A 15,607-nucleotide genomic window follows, 5' to 3' on the forward strand; every position below is an offset into this window, starting at 1 on the left:
AACTTTTGGTACTTTAAGTACATTTTGATGCCAATACTTTTGTACTTTTACTCAAGTACATTTTGAATTCTGGACTTTTACTTGGAACAGAGTATTTCTATATTGCAGTATTGATACTTTTACTTAAGTAAAACATTTGAGTACTTTTTCCACCACTGATGGATTGTACGGTATGAACAACGTTCTGTGATTGATTAATCAGGCTGGGCTTGGTTGAATTTACAGTTGAGTTGCCATGCTTGTCGATGGAGACGTTGGTTTGATAGATTGAGCATCTTGCAGGTAAACCCACAGTTGAGGCGGATAAAAAAAAAAAAAGAAGATAAAAACCCTTTCTGAATATCATAAGAACTGTTTGACTCCCTGACGAAGGCGTATGACCGAAACACATCAGAATTTTCTTTTTAAAAGTCTTATATGACAGACAATAGCATTTAAATAAAGGCATTTTAGTCATTCTTAAGAGAGTGCCTTGGAGTTTTGTGTTTATTTGATGTCTATATATATCCCTAGCCAAAGAGCACCTCAAACAAAGTCATTTTTTACTCCGTGAAGCACTCATTCCCAAACATTTTTAGATTTTAACATCATAAGAATTGTAAAAAAAAAAAAAGAAGAAAAAAAGAAAAGGAGTAGAAGAAGAAGAAGGGAAAAAAACGAATCCATGGCTAACTTAGCATAGCTCCCGTATTTTTCTCTGGTTTGATCGTGGCGTCCATACACATGTGTGGGTCTTATCATAGCGGGTGCGGGCGAAGAGCAAAATGCTGGCGGGTGCAGGGTGACGTCAGAGAGCATGTCCCCTGCACACATCAGTAGTCTGAATAAGTCCCTTGTACTGTCCCTCTTCTCCGGAGGCCAGAGGATGTGTGTTGCTTTGTAAAGGGGGTCATGGTCAGAGCTGGGCTCGGCAGCCCGGTGTGAACACAGTGTGATGGTTTGGGAGAGATAGATCCATCACAACGCCGCTGTGTGTGAACGCTGCTCGGGCCTGGCAGGCTGCGGGGACACTGATGGATAGAGCTAGCACACCTGTGCAACGCGGCATAACGCAGCGGCCCTGAACGCAGAGCAACGCACACCAACCCCACACACATGGGGGGGGGGGGAGGATCTTGAGGGTGGGGGGGAGGGTTGCCAGATCTGCTTATTATAATTTCCCCGCAAGATTTTATTTGAAAATAGCCGATCTATAAGCTCACAACGCGTCGCATCGCGACACGTTGTGAGCTTGTAGATCTGCTATTTTCAAATAGCTGATGTATATGTTAAAGTGCTCATGTGGCCCATAGTTGCTTCTTTTGGGCTGGTTTTCCTAGACCTGGTTGCTTGTTTCTCTCACAGAATCTGGCAACACTGGGTGGGGGTGGGGGATTGGAGGGAGGGGGGGTGCTCGATGGATGTGTATGTGTTCAGAATTCCCCCCGGGATGCTCATGCATGAATAGAGGAGGAAGAGGTGCATATGAAAAGCCTTGCTCACACTTCAGCGCCAATGTCAACTCATCCTCTCTCCTGTTCTCTCTCTCTCTCTCTCTGTGTGATTTTTCTTTTCCGCCGGCCTCATCAGAAAGCGGACAGCATGCACGATCTGCTGCTGGACGTGATCACCTGGGTGGGCATTCTGCTGTCGCTGGTCTGCCTGCTCATCTGCATCTTCACCTTCTGCTTCTTCCGCGGGCTGCAGAGCGACCGCAACACCATCCACAAGAACCTCTGCATCAGCCTGTTCATCGCCGAGTCACTCTTCCTGGTCGGGATCAACAGGGCCGACCAGCCGGTAAGAACGGGGCCGAGGGGGGCGGGGTTTGAAGATGTTCTGTTTGGTTCTTGCGTGTGTGTGTGTCTGTGTGCGTTGCGTGTCTGTGTGCGTTGCGTGCCTATGTGCGCGCATGGGTGGGTGGGTGCGCGCGTGCGTTCGTTTCGTGAGTGACTGCGTACAGTATGTGCGTGCGTCTGTGTGTGTGTGTGTGTGTGTGTGTGTGTGTGTGTGTGTGTGTGTGTGTGTGTGTGTGTGTGTGTGTGTGTGTGTGTGTGTGTGTGTGTGTGTGTGTGTGTGTGTGTGTGTGTGCACATTTAAGCCCTTGTGACCATACATTATTTGTCCCTTTGTTTCCACATATTAAATGTGTGTATGTGTGTGTGTGTGTGTACATTTGTGCGTGTCTGTGGGAGCGTGCATGTATTGTATAGATATATTATATAAAATACATTTGGCATGGGCGTTCTTCCCTCTATTTGCCAAATGTATTTTATATAATATATCAGAGCATTTCAAGATGTCAGCTCAGTGATACTGCGGGGTAATGCATCCTGTGTTTGCTCTGTCTCAGAGCTGCTGGAGGGAGAGGATGTGCTCTCTTTTATCTCCTCCGCTGTGTCCAAGGAGTCTTGGATCAACTTCAGGATGATAATGTTTGTGTCTCGCTCACTGCTCAATGAGGGAACGTTATTGGAAATGAAAACAATTTGACACAACGGCAAAACAAATTTGGCACAAAAGCGTTTCAAGTTTGAACACTGAAGTAATTTGTGTGTGTGTGTGTGTGTGTGTGTGTGTGTGTGTGTGTGTGTGTGTGTGTGTGTGTGTGTGTGTGTGTGTGTGTGTGTGTGTGTGTGTGTGTGTGTGAGAGAGAGAGAGAGAGAGAGTGTTCTCTCCTCCCCTTAATTACTGGTGACTATTTGTGACCTCCATTAACGTCGTCAGCGCTGCTTTGCTCTGAACCACTAAGCCAGTAATTCCGGTAGGAAAACTAAATGACTTTGCAGAAGCAGACACTTTTTTTTCCTTCACCTGTGCGTATGCGCGTGCATGCATGCGAGTGTGTCTGTGGTTGGAAGTATGCGTGTGTGTGCCTGTGTGTATTGTTATTGTTAGCGCAACCTATGTGCTGCACTCATTAGAAATGGAAATGAGTGACTCCCCCCATGTCCCCTAAACTCATTGTCTCTTAGACATTGGGTAATTGTCTCACACTCCAAACCATTCCATTATAAATGTCTGTCTGTTAGCGTTCTCGTTTGAATCACTTAGGGCTGACTCTTTAAATTGGCGACTTGCCGGAGACACAGATCTCACCTCTCTTTCTTTCCCCGGCTTATTTTCTTAAGCAGCCCTGTGTTCTCCCCATCTCTTTGCCTAAATAGCTAATGCGGATTTAAGTTTTATACACTCCCTTGATTTCCAATTCTTCCCCGTGCTGTTACTGGTGCACAGCGTGGCACACAATGCAAAGTGCTTCTCTAGCTAGGAGTATGTCTTCTGGTCAGCTGGTGTCATTGCAAAGTCCTTGTCTCTATTCGCTGCTTATTAACAGAATCTTTTAGTGTAACAGCCGCCCACACACACACACACACACACACCTAGAAATACCATTACCACCTGGTTGGCTGTATTGCTACCAAAACATCGTAATTTTACATATTGTGCTAATTGTTTATGAAACAGCGCTAGTGTGTGAGGGACAGCTTCCAAGCTGTTTCACAAATCACAGATTGGAACGTTTTTCAGCTGTGAGATATTATTTCACTTTTGCTACTAATTTGATGTCACTGTAATACGTTTGTACTTTGACTTTAAGTAAGATTTTGAATACAGGATTTTTACTTGTAACAAAGTATTTTCACACTGTGATATTGCTTTACTTAATTCCAAAATCAGAGTGCTTCTTCCACCAATGGTTAAGTGTTAATTTGCAAAAAAAAAACGAAATAGCAGCTCGCTTGATGCCTGTGGTCAACTTTAGAATACATGATAGTAGCAGCACGCAGCGCTGCACCTATCCTCAACTAATTAAAAATCTGCTAATGAGAAAGCGTGGCTCCATCATGAACTTGGACCAGCTTAACCTTGGACTGTTGTATTATTGCCCCTGATGTTTTCATCAGCTGTGGAAAACCTGTCAAAAGCATCTCTTTCCTAACAGTGGCTGGCCCTGTGGGCTTTTTTGCCGTATCCAAGCTTCTGCCACCGTTCTCCGTCCTTGTTTGTTCGCTCTTGACGTTGACAAAAATATTGTTGTATTGTCAGCGATTATTCTAAGTAGTTCACACTTTCTCTAAATCCCCGTGCCGCAGTGTTTTTTTCTTTTTGTGCTTATTTCCTTTTGGCATGAGCACTAAATGTTCTCAAAATGTCTTGTTAAATGTGGAGAGATAACAAATAATGTGACGAGGGTTGATATCAGCTAAAAAATGATTCTGATATCCTGTTTAGGAGGTTTGGTTTGGCTTCGTATGCTGTGTTTGTGGTCTTCCTCCACTGTGAAATCCACAGTGTCAATTTACCGCGAAGCGAGTACTAACGTAAGCAAATGGACCCACAAGGGTCCACTTGGTTACATTTGTACCGTCTCAGAATTAACCCATTAAGACCTGAGGCGATTCTTAAAAATGTTTTCTAAATCCTAACATTTTTTTGGAAAAAAAATCTGGATTTTTTTTTTTTTCACGATTTTTCAAAAATAGCAGATCTACAAGCTCATAGCGCGGCACTCGGTGCCGCGCTATGAGCTTGTATATCTGCTATTTTTGAATAGCCAAAGAAATCTAAAGTGACACAGATGCGTTCCAGGTCTTAATGGGTTAAACGAACACTGCATATTTTCCTGTGACTGACTCTCTCTCTGTTTTCTCTCCTTCATCCTTTCCCATTTCTGTCCTTTTCTATTTCTGTAATTGGCAGCCCCGCGTTTTAATCCTTTGCATTTTCTGGCTTATGTAAATGTGATAAACGATTAATTTGTCTGAGTCATATCCTTCCGCCTCTTCTCGTCCAGATTTGCCTTCGATTGGGGCCTTTTGTTCCGTTTCGCTAATCCATTTGGCCATTCACCTGGATCCAACCAGCTTATATATATCCTGAGTACAGTCTGTTTGTGACTTCATTTGGCTTCTCTAAACCCTCTCTCTCTCTCTCTCTCTCTCCAGATTGCCTGTGCGGTGTTTGCGGCGCTGCTCCACTTCTTCTTCCTGGCAGCGTTCACGTGGATGTTCCTGGAGGGGGTTCAGCTGTACATCATGCTGGTGGAGGTCTTCGAGAGCGAACACTCCAGGACCAAGTACTTCTACCTGGCGGGCTACGGCGTGCCCGCCGTCATAGTGGCCGTGTCGGCCGCCGTGGACTACAGGAGCTACGGCACGGACCGAGTGTAAGTGTGGACGGACGGACGGACAGACGGACGGACGGTGGTCTTATACTGAAGACATGGCGGCTCATTGAAACATGAATGAGAGAGTGGAGTAGCATACTAGGGATGGAGGCGGGGGTGTGTGTGTGGATGGGGGGGGAGGGGGACAGTGCAGAATGCCTGCTGTCACAGAAGCCGTGTCCTCCGTGGACAGCTTGCATGCGGTGTGAGAGCTGTGGCTTCCGACTTCATGTAAATAGGGTTAGGAGGGCGACGGGGGGTGGAGGGTGGGGGGAGCTGTATGGCAAGCAGTATTATGAGTGTGAGGATAGAGAGGGATGAAACTCATTGGGTGTGTGCACACGCGTCCGTGTGTATGTGTATGTGTGTGTGTGTGTGTGTGTGTGTGTGTGTGTGTGTGTGTGTGTGTGTGTATATGTGTGCAGTAGTGGAAAAAGTACTCCAATTCTTTACTTAAGTAAAAGTACCAATACTGCAATATAGAAATACTCTGTTACAGGTAAAAGTCCAGAATTCAAAATTTACTTGAGTAAAAGTTCAAAAGTATTGCCATCAAAATGTACTTAAAGTACCAAAAGTAAAAGTACTAAAATATTTGAAAATAGCAGATCTACAAGCTCACAACGCGTCGCGCTGCGACGCGTTGTGAGCTTGTAGATCGGCTATTTTCAAATAGCCTATGTATAGAATAGGGCTGAAGTGGTTAATGTATGTTTTATAATGTCATAATTTATATCTGAAAAGTAACTAGTAACTAAAGTTTTCAAATAATTGTAGTGGAGCAAAAGTACAATATTTCCCTCTGAGATGTAGTGGAGTACAAGTAAAAGTATTGGAAATTGGAAATACTCAAGTAAAGTACAAATACCTCAAAATTGTACTTAAGTACAGTACTTAAGTAAATGTACTTAGTTACTTTCCACCACTGTATGTGTGTGTGTGTGTGTGTGTGTGTGTGTGTGTGTGTGTGTGTGTGTGTGTTTGTAAAAACGGACTCCCCCAAGAGGACGTGACTGAATAGCAGAACCGTAATGGAAGATGATGTGATGCACATCATGCAGTATAGTAACACATCGCCTGACGCGTTCACGCCAGTCAGCAGGGGGGCCCTAGGATCCCCCCCCCCCCCCTCGTGCGAAAAGAGGACATTTACAAAAATAGAACGCAGAGTCGTATAGAGCACAGTAACGCTTTACGCATGTGTGACCCGTCCACTCGATTCAGGATACGAACCTGAAAGGAGGACAGCGACATATTATTCATACAATGAATATGCGTACGGAATGCATAATGTGCATAAAAGTACATACTGTGGTGACACTTTGCACACCGTGGCCTGTCTACTCGACTCCATTCCGGGGCTGTTTCACAAGAGTAGGACAATAGCCTATGAAAGGGATTTTAATGGCTTGGCCTTTCGCAGATGTATTCAATAGTCCTAATTTAGAAAAAAAAAATCTCTTCTCTCCATTTCTTATGAATGAGTGGCTGTTCAGAAGTGTCCCATATAGAATTTGAAAAATGACAGCACACTATAGGATTGCTAAATGATTCACTCGTGCGGTCGCTTTTTCTTGCTACTCCCGGGGCCTTTGTAGCGCTTGGGTTGAAGCACCCCACTATAGCTACGCGTCACCTCGGCGTGGTTTGAAGGCTGGGGTTGGGTTGGATTTAGCAGCGTTTAACCGTCAAGCCACACCAACCCGGATGCCACTTAGATCAATATTTGATGGTGGGACGATCATTAAAACATGAGAGTCTGAATGCCAAGCACTGGATGAATATTCAGACTTCATGGCGGTGACTCGCAGCAGGCTACTAGGTCTTTAGTCTTGCCTGAAAAGCAAAGTCTGAAGCAAAGTGTAAAAAATATACACATTCAAGGTGGGATATATATTTTATATATCCTTCTACAGTTTTCGTTACCACATAAGACATAATCAAAATACACAATATTGTAGAAGATTTAACACGCATCTGTTATTGATGAAGGCCATATTCCTGCTATATTTAAGAATAGGCTTATACCGACGGTGGAACTTTTATATAAAAGATGCCTTTTATTTATTTTGCTTTTTCTTTTTTTTTGTGAAATAGCTACTTTTCATTAGAAGTTGCAAATAACTTTTTATGTTGGCTCATTTATCATGCCTAGCCCTGCAAGGGAATGGCATTCCTCATCATATCTGACATGTCACATACTGTAGAGATCCATTCTCTTTTAAAATATCATCTGCCATCCCTGCTGTGTCACCTTGACACACACTAACCCCATTTATACCTCCCTAAACTAGCCGGTGGCACTCGCATTCCATTCACTCCTCATAATGAAGGCGGCAATGACTTGAGCAAAGGAGCCCTGATGGCGGATACAGTGACACAGTCAGGGACCCGTAATGGAGGTCTCTCTAATGTGGCGGAAATTGAAAGATTAATAATTCAAAAGCAGCTGGTCATGAATCAGTCGGCCATTTTGCCCCAGCAGTTTTTTCCCTGGCAGCTTCGTTTTTTTTCTCTCTTCCGCAACCCGTCGGGTCTGACCTCTGTGGAGCACACTGGGAGAATGTTTTCCCCCCCCTTGCCAAGGGGAATTGATGAGTAAAGATGTTTGGGGTAATATAGCTTCAAGTACAGCACTATATCTTTCACTGCCAATTCTAGGCTGTACTTTGAACGTGCGCGCGCGTGTGTGTGTGTGTGTGTGTGTACGCATGTGCACGTCACCGCATGAGTTGTAGTCTCGCGTATAGCCAGACGGCATCTGTTCGTCTGGGTAAATCTAAGTTCAATGTAGGGACTAGAACAGCGTAGAAAACGGCCACGAACAAACTCACGCCTACTTCTTTGGAAACCAATCCTGATACGAATGACCTGTGGTGGGAAAAGTACTCAAATGTTTTACTTAAGTAAAAGTATCAATACTGCAATGTAGAAGTACTCTGTTACAAGTAAAAGTCCGGAATGCAACATTTATTTGAGTAAAAGTACAAAAGTATTGGTATCAAAATGTACTTAAAGTACCAAAAGTAAAAGTATAAAAATCTTTGAAAATAGCAGACCTATCGCGACGCGTTGTGAGCTTGTAGATCGGCTATTTTCAAATAGCCTAGGTATAAAATAGGGCTAAAGTGGTTAATGTATGTTTTATAATGTAATAATTTATATCTGCAAAGTAACTAGCAACTAAAGTTTTCAAATAATTGTAGGGGAGTAAAAGTACAATATTTGCCTCTGTGATAGTAGTGGAGTAGAAGTAAAAGTACTGAACATTGGAAATACTCCAGTAAAGTACTTAAGTACTTACAGTAAGTACTGCACTTGAGTAAATGTACTTAGTTACTTTACACCACTGCGAATGACCGCCCTAAAATCTTTGCATTGGTTCTGCAATGTTTTTTATCCCAGATTTTTTACCCGCCCAGTTCTAAGCCCCTACATTTAGAAAATGCATACATGCAGAGATCTGCGACTGTCTAGCTACGGCGAGACTATATGAATTATGTCTTTGTGTGTGAGCATGTGCGACGCACACATTCACACCTGTGGGTGTCAGTGTGTGCATGTGTGTGTGCGTGCACACACGTATGTCCTACTCTCTCTCCTATGTAACCTCACCACAGTCATTTCCAGACTCCATAAATAGCCTGGCGATGGAGAGTGCCACCAATAACTCAGTATTCAAATGAACACGCGGGCATGTCATATTTCTGTGACCAGAGGATGGGGCTGTGTCATATATCTGCACCCTACGGGGGCCTGTAAGAGGGTTTATTTATCACAGGTGTCTCTTCCACTGCGTGTGAGGTATATGCTGGAGGTGTGTGTGCATACGCCTTCCCTTCCCTAGCCTCCCCTTTCTTCTTTCTATCCCGCTGTGTTTCTGACAATATAGTATGCACATGCATACAGATTCTTCCCTATGCGTGTGTGTGTGTGTGTGTGTGTGTGTGTGTGTGTGTGTGTGTGTGTGTGTGTGTGTGTGTGTGTGTGTGTGTGTGTGTGTGTGTGTGTGTGTGTGCGTGTGCGTGTGTGCGTGTGTGCGTGCCTCACGAACACATGTGTTGTGCATGTGTGCATGCGTGTGCGTGTGCGTGTGCTTGTGTGTGTGTGTCTGTGTGTGTGTGTTGTGGGGGTTGATGTATGGTCTGTCCTCTGATGGTAAATCCCTGCTCTCTCCTCACAGTTCTGACTGTCTGGTTTTAATCCCACACTCCTCTGTTCTACCCTTCCTTCTTGTTTCTAATCTCTCTCTCTCTCTCTCTCTCTCTCTCTCTCTCTCTCTCTCTCTCTCTCTCTCTCTTTATTAGGTGCTGGCTACGCTTGGATACATATTTTATCTGGAGTTTCATTGGTCCTGCCACCCTCATCATTATGGTGAGACACAAAGACACAGACCCTTTACAGCACACTCACACTAATTGATCACATTCACACAGCGACCATCTTGCTCTTACGTCATCCTCTGGAGGGTGGGAAACCCCCCACCTTTGATCAGTGCTCAGTAGACAGACGCCGAGTACGAAGTTCACATAGAACAATGTGCTGTACATTATAATGCAACAGTGTTTCCCAAACGATGGATCGGGACCCATTTTTAGTTCGCGGAACCTTTGTTATGGGCCGCGAATAAATATCCACAGCACAGGGCTTTCCTTTTCGGGTGCGGCAGCGGCTCAGACGTTAGACTGGCCATGTGGAAATCAGAAGGCCCCCCCCGGTAGGATTTTCGGGGTCCTCCAGTGTTCATGTGGAAGTGTCCCTTAGCAAGACGCTTAAATGCTCCCCCATGCACTCACCTGAGCAGCACACTGCTGGGTCAAATGCAGAAAAGCTATTTCTCCTCAGGGATCACTAAATAATGAATAAATAAATAAACAATTGTTTCCCCCACCCCCAACTTGCAGGTTAACAGCTGCTACTTGATAAACTGCATGGTCAATAGTGTTGACCGTCTTCTTTTTTTACACAGTGCTCACAATAGGCTCTATGCACAGCAACCATGGTGTTACCAATGATACTAATGAAGGCTCTGTTCCATTCTGGTCAAACAGAGTCAGGGTGCATGTTGGCTCACTGGAAACACTCTGCTACACCAGTGGGTCTCAAAGTGGGGTCCAGACCTCATGGCTCCTTGAGGGGGGTTCCAAATGGCCCCTTACGGGTGTGTAACTCAGAGAGTGTACAAATGGAACCAAATGGACCCTTACGGGTCCATTTGGTTCCATTTGTACACTCTCTGAGTTATGGGGGTCCTTGAAATTAAAAGGTTTGAGAACCACTGTGCTACACTAAATGGAACAGAGCCTTCATTAGTATCATTGGTAACACCTGTGAAGGAAGTAAGGAAGAGGCCCAATTTCCTTCCAATATGGCTGCTGTGCATAGAGCCTATTCCATTTAATCTATATTTTATTTAAAGCATTCATTGTGTGCACGCAACCAAAGAAAGGTTTCTCAAGGCACACGTAATAAAAAAGGTGACTTGAGTTATCAGCAGACGTCAACTACAGCAGTGTGTAAAAAGCACAAAAGGGTCAATCCCCTGAATTATACATAATAGTAGATGGAGCGTTGAACTGGGACAGAGTCTGGGATGGACCCCAGCGTTATCATTCTGAACCAGTTACAGCAGACGACCTCTAGAGGATGCCGGGGGATAGAGTTATGGTCCCAGCTGGGACACGCCATAAGCTGTCCAAGGGCAACACTTAAAACCTATATCCTTAGTTGACCGGTGTCCCCCAAGGGGTCTAAATAGTAGGCCCACTACTTTTTTTCTCCCCTCTCTAAATCAAATCTCTTTCCCTGAAAACAGCCGATCTACAAGCTCACAATGTCACGTTGTGAGGTTGTAGATCTGCAATTTTTTTGCCTTATATTCAACCCAGAATAGGGATGCTAGGCTTATACCAAAGACGCATCTGTGTAACCACTTAAACCATTATTTTATATTTTGGCTATTCACAAATAGCAGATCTACAAGCTCATAGCGCGGCACCGAGTGCAGCGCTACGAGTTTGTAGATTTTTTATTGTGAAAATGTGTGCAAATCTTTGAATATATATATTTTTAAAGCGAACATTTGTAACTCAAATCTTTGCTTCTGGGGTTCCATGGATATTTTTGGCTGTAAAAATGGAACCCAGTGCCTCCCTGCCTGGCACTCAGTATCAAGGGTTGGATTGGGGTTAAGTCCCTGACATGCTAGCGTCATGTCCAGGGGGTGTACTTGTACCTCAAGCTGCCTCACACTAGGAAAAACAGGAGATAGGCTCCTAATCTCTGAGCCACATTGCTCGGGAACCGTTGCTTCCAAAGGCTATACTTTCTTACTTACTGTAGGTTACGTTACATATTAAATTGTCTGTGGTGGGTTTCCTCAAATTGTCTAATTGTGTTTTAGCCTATTAAAGAGATAACGCTAGGCCTAAGAGACCTTTATGTACGTCCCATTGAATAGGGCAAACCTGTTAGAAATAATCAAGATTAACTGGAGCCATTGTACCTGTCAGCATGAAAATATAGCCAGAATAATGTTACTTAAACTCTACATTATGCCAGTTGGCCGTGGTTTATCTTGGCCCTTGAGCCCACAGTGGCGTCTAGACCTTGTCCTACGTCCTTGTCTTACAGTACAGTACGTCATCAGTTCGATTAAGAATCTAACAACATTTTTAACCAATTTTGAACCCTAAGCTTCCCTATTCTGGGGGCAAATATTCATACAACATTGTGTTGTGAGTGTGTAGACTGGCTATAAGAGATTTTATGTAGAGGGGAAATAGGCAGTGAAGTATATAGGGTTTAAGTGGTTATAATCAAGAATGCTATGTAAACCTGAAATAGTTGGTTATACTGCTATAACTGGCTTGATTTTCATTTTTGAATGTCATTTTGAGTTACTATCCTCATTGTTTATTGTGCAAAATAAACAAACTGCAAGATGGATTTTAAAGAGGTACTACAATGGCATCAGTTACTGCTGTGTACTGTTGACTGAGGAGGAACGTCGTACAAATCCTCTCTAATTGACCATATTCACGTGGAGCCCAAAGGCTGAAATGTGAATACTACGGTTAATTGAACAATTAGGAGAGAGTTGTATGATGCTTATAGGGAGATACTGTAGACTGGGAGGGATAGAGACAGACGGCAGAAAGAGAAAAGTTAGTAGTACAGCTGTGCTAGAGGGAGAGAGAGAAAATGGTAGCACTGGGACATGTTGCCAATTAGGTGAATGTCAGCATGTGCACTTCCCTCTGCTGCTTATTGTAGAAATGTCAGGCAGTGATTTAGCCAGGGCTGAAAGTGTGAGTGGTGAGAGGTGGGAACTATACCCTGCTGTCACACTGTGTGTGTGTGTGTGTGTGTGTGTGTGTGTGTGTGTGTGTGTGTGTGTGTGTGTGTGTGTGTGTGTGTGTGTGTGTGTGTGTGTGTGTGTGTGTGTGTGTGTGTGTGTGTGTGTGTGTGTGTGAGGGCATTCACAACTAATGATTTTTACTAGTCGACTCATTTGACGAAGTAGTAGTCGACTAGTCGACTAGTCGAAATTTACATTAAAAAAAAATGACATTATTTTTTTTTGGGGGGGGGCATTGTTTTAATTCCATCCTACTACTATATTACTATTATTATTATCCTCCTGCCCTTATTTTTATGGCGTTTTAAGGGAAGCGCTTCTGGCACAGCAGCACAGCACCACAGCAGCGTCTCCAAGGATCCCCATTGCCCAATAATAGGCTTTTATTGGGCATACTTTTGACCCCATTTTGATACAAAATAAAGTCAGGAGGATAATAATAATAGAAAGATGGGCCATTACTATGGCATTAAAAGAAATTACAAAAAAAAAAAAAAAAGCTTTATTTTTTTTTTATTTTTTTTCAACTTTTCGACTAGTACCAACAAAGTCGCCTTGTGGTTATACTAGTCGACTAGTCGACTAGTCGACTAGTCGACTAGTCGACTAGTTGGTGAAAGCCCTAGTGTGTGTGTGTGTGTGTGTGTGTGTGTGTGTGTGTGTGTGTGTGTGTGTGTGGTGTGTGTGTGTGTGTGTGTGTGTACGTATGTATACATATATATATATACACAGTGTATATATATATATATATATATATATTTTTTTTTTTTTTTTTAATATATATATTTATATTTGTATATGTATATACTGTATATAATATATATACATACAATCTCAGATATGTATTATCACACAGAAACAGTCTAGACGCCGTTCGTTATTAATTCCCAGATCTCGGTGCATAAGTGTGCCACTATAATGGAATGAGTCTATGAGATTAAGCCCTTCATTGTAACAATGATCCTTAATGGATGTAATGGCTTGCTCTGTTTCCCCCTAGAGCGTGGGGCTATTTTCAACAAATAAAGGGATGTTGATTGTGCAAAGATATTTCCTTTCCCAGGCCAATTGCTTCTTGCAGGAAGACAATAAAGTGATACGCACTGCATGAGAGTGAATTGCTATGGTGACGCAGTCGTTTTAATTAGTCTTGCGGTTACAGAATATTAACTTAGTGTGTGTGTGTTTGTTTGTTTGTGTGCGGGCCTGTGTGTGTGTGTGTGTGTGTGTTTGTGTGTTGCAGCTGAACGTGATCTTCCTGGGTATTGCCCTTTATAAGATGTTCCACCACACGGCCATTCTAAAACCAGACTCTGGATGCTTGGATAACATCAAGTAAGTGCACGTCCAGCATGTCTTTCTGCATTGCAGTATTATGCCTGTTTTTTCCAGGCCTGTTTTATGATCGTATACCTACGTGCTAGTGTGAATGTACCCACATTATGTCACATGTTTACCTTTGTTGGAGATTTTTGTACAATCGCGTGCTGCATTAAGTTTGTCTTTTTTTTTTTCCTCTGTCTGACTTCGTTATGAGACACTATTTGGTCCAAGCCATTGATTCTAGATTCTTTCACATTCCTATGAGTCACACGAAGGACGCTTTGAGAACGCCACATTGATGTGACTTCATCTCTGGTGAACATTGTGTCAGAGCTCTGACTACTAGGCGAACTAATCAGGATTGTATTATTCCCCATCCACCGTAGCTTCAGAGAAAAGGCTTAGCTTAATTCAAACAATATGGCTGTGCATGGCTCGGAGCTCAGTGCCTCAGAGAGGCACAGCCCAGGCCATGCAGTATATTACTTAAATCATGCAACTACTTACTCATTTTGATTTATCATTTTAGATGTTTCGGGCTATGTATCTTCTATGACGGCAGCCTTAAGTCAGACTTCAATCTCCAAAGCATTCCAGAAATGTGGAGCAAAGTAGCAGTTCTGCACAGTTCAGACAAAAGGTATCAAATGCAAAAGCTTGATGAAGGAGAGGAAAAGATTTAGAATTCAGGAAAGCAGCGCTATCAGAGGATGAATGCCTTTTATTTCCCTTCATTTGTTTTCTCTTTCACATCAAACACGTTTGGAACCTTTGTCTCTCTTGCTAGCTTCTACTGCATTTCGCTTAGTCACTTATGTCTTTTATTTCTAATTTATTCATTCCACATTGTCATGCTTTTTGTCTCATGATTTTCTTTGCTTTTCTTTTTCTTTCCCCTTTTGACTTGAAGCCATCACACGTTGTCTTTGTTGTGGAAGGGCTCTGGTAAGACCACTCTTTAGATTGGTCGTTTGTCACGTCGTGTGTCTGGTAGAAGCGACCCTATCCACTTATGTTTACCCCTGAGTGAACTTGTCCAGAGCCGACTACCCTCTCTCCATACTGTATCAAAATTGATTCCTCAATTCATTCATAAGTGGCTTTGCGAGGTTCTCCTGACCTATAGGACTAATGTGCTATTGAAATATTATAACATTGGGATGTGAATGAGGGTGAAATAGAGCCGCGGGAAAGAGAGTACGCCTCTGCTAAAGTAATGGAGGGAGAGGTGGATGGAGGGATAGAGAGGAGAGGGATGAGTGTACCCTTTATTGAAGAGGGTCGTCAGACAGGCTTTATTGGAGGTTCTGTCTCGCCTGAATGGTGCCACAGAGTGCAACATCGAATCAATCACCTCCGTACTATACCCCTCTCTACTCTACTCCTCTTTCCTTCTTTCCCCCTCCACTCTCTCTCCTCTCATTTACTCACTCCTTACCCTATCCTCTCTCTCTCTCTCTCTCTCTCTCTCTCTCTCTCTCTCTCTCTCTCTCTCTCTCTCTCTCTCCCTCCCTCTCTCTCCTTCTCGCTCCCCCCCCCCCTCTCTCTCTCTCTCCACCCCGGTAAAGCTGATTACTGCCCAGTCAGCCAATCAAATTAATAGCCATCAAGATCGCGATTGCGACAAGAAACGGTGACCTTTAGCATTGAAATGTCACTTATAATGGCTGTAATGCCCCTGTACTTACTGCCCAGTGGGGTCACACGCGTTCAGTGTCCGCACGCACGTGCAATTCATGCACCACACGTGTACAAAAAGGAAACCTCGGACATAG

General features: G+C 43.5%; 1 protein-coding gene across 1 annotated transcript in view; it reads left to right on the forward strand.

Moving 5' to 3' along the window:
* adgrl3.1 (adhesion G protein-coupled receptor L3.1) overlaps positions 1 to 15,607 on the forward strand; it is a 246,164-nt gene that overhangs the window by 212,596 nt on the left and 17,961 nt on the right. The window contains exons 17-20 of the mRNA XM_080441659.1: positions 1,570 to 1,779; positions 4,929 to 5,149; positions 9,457 to 9,523; positions 13,753 to 13,844. Of these exons, the coding sequence (XP_080297785.1) occupies positions 1,570 to 1,779; positions 4,929 to 5,149; positions 9,457 to 9,523; positions 13,753 to 13,844 (590 nt within the window). The remainder of the gene's footprint in view (positions 1 to 1,569; positions 1,780 to 4,928; positions 5,150 to 9,456; positions 9,524 to 13,752; positions 13,845 to 15,607) is intronic.

The sequence above is a fragment of the Gymnoscopelus braueri genome, assembly GCF_963280865.1.
Source record: "Gymnoscopelus braueri genome assembly, chromosome: 2".
Classification (NCBI taxonomy): Eukaryota; Metazoa; Chordata; class Actinopteri; order Myctophiformes; family Myctophidae; genus Gymnoscopelus; species Gymnoscopelus braueri.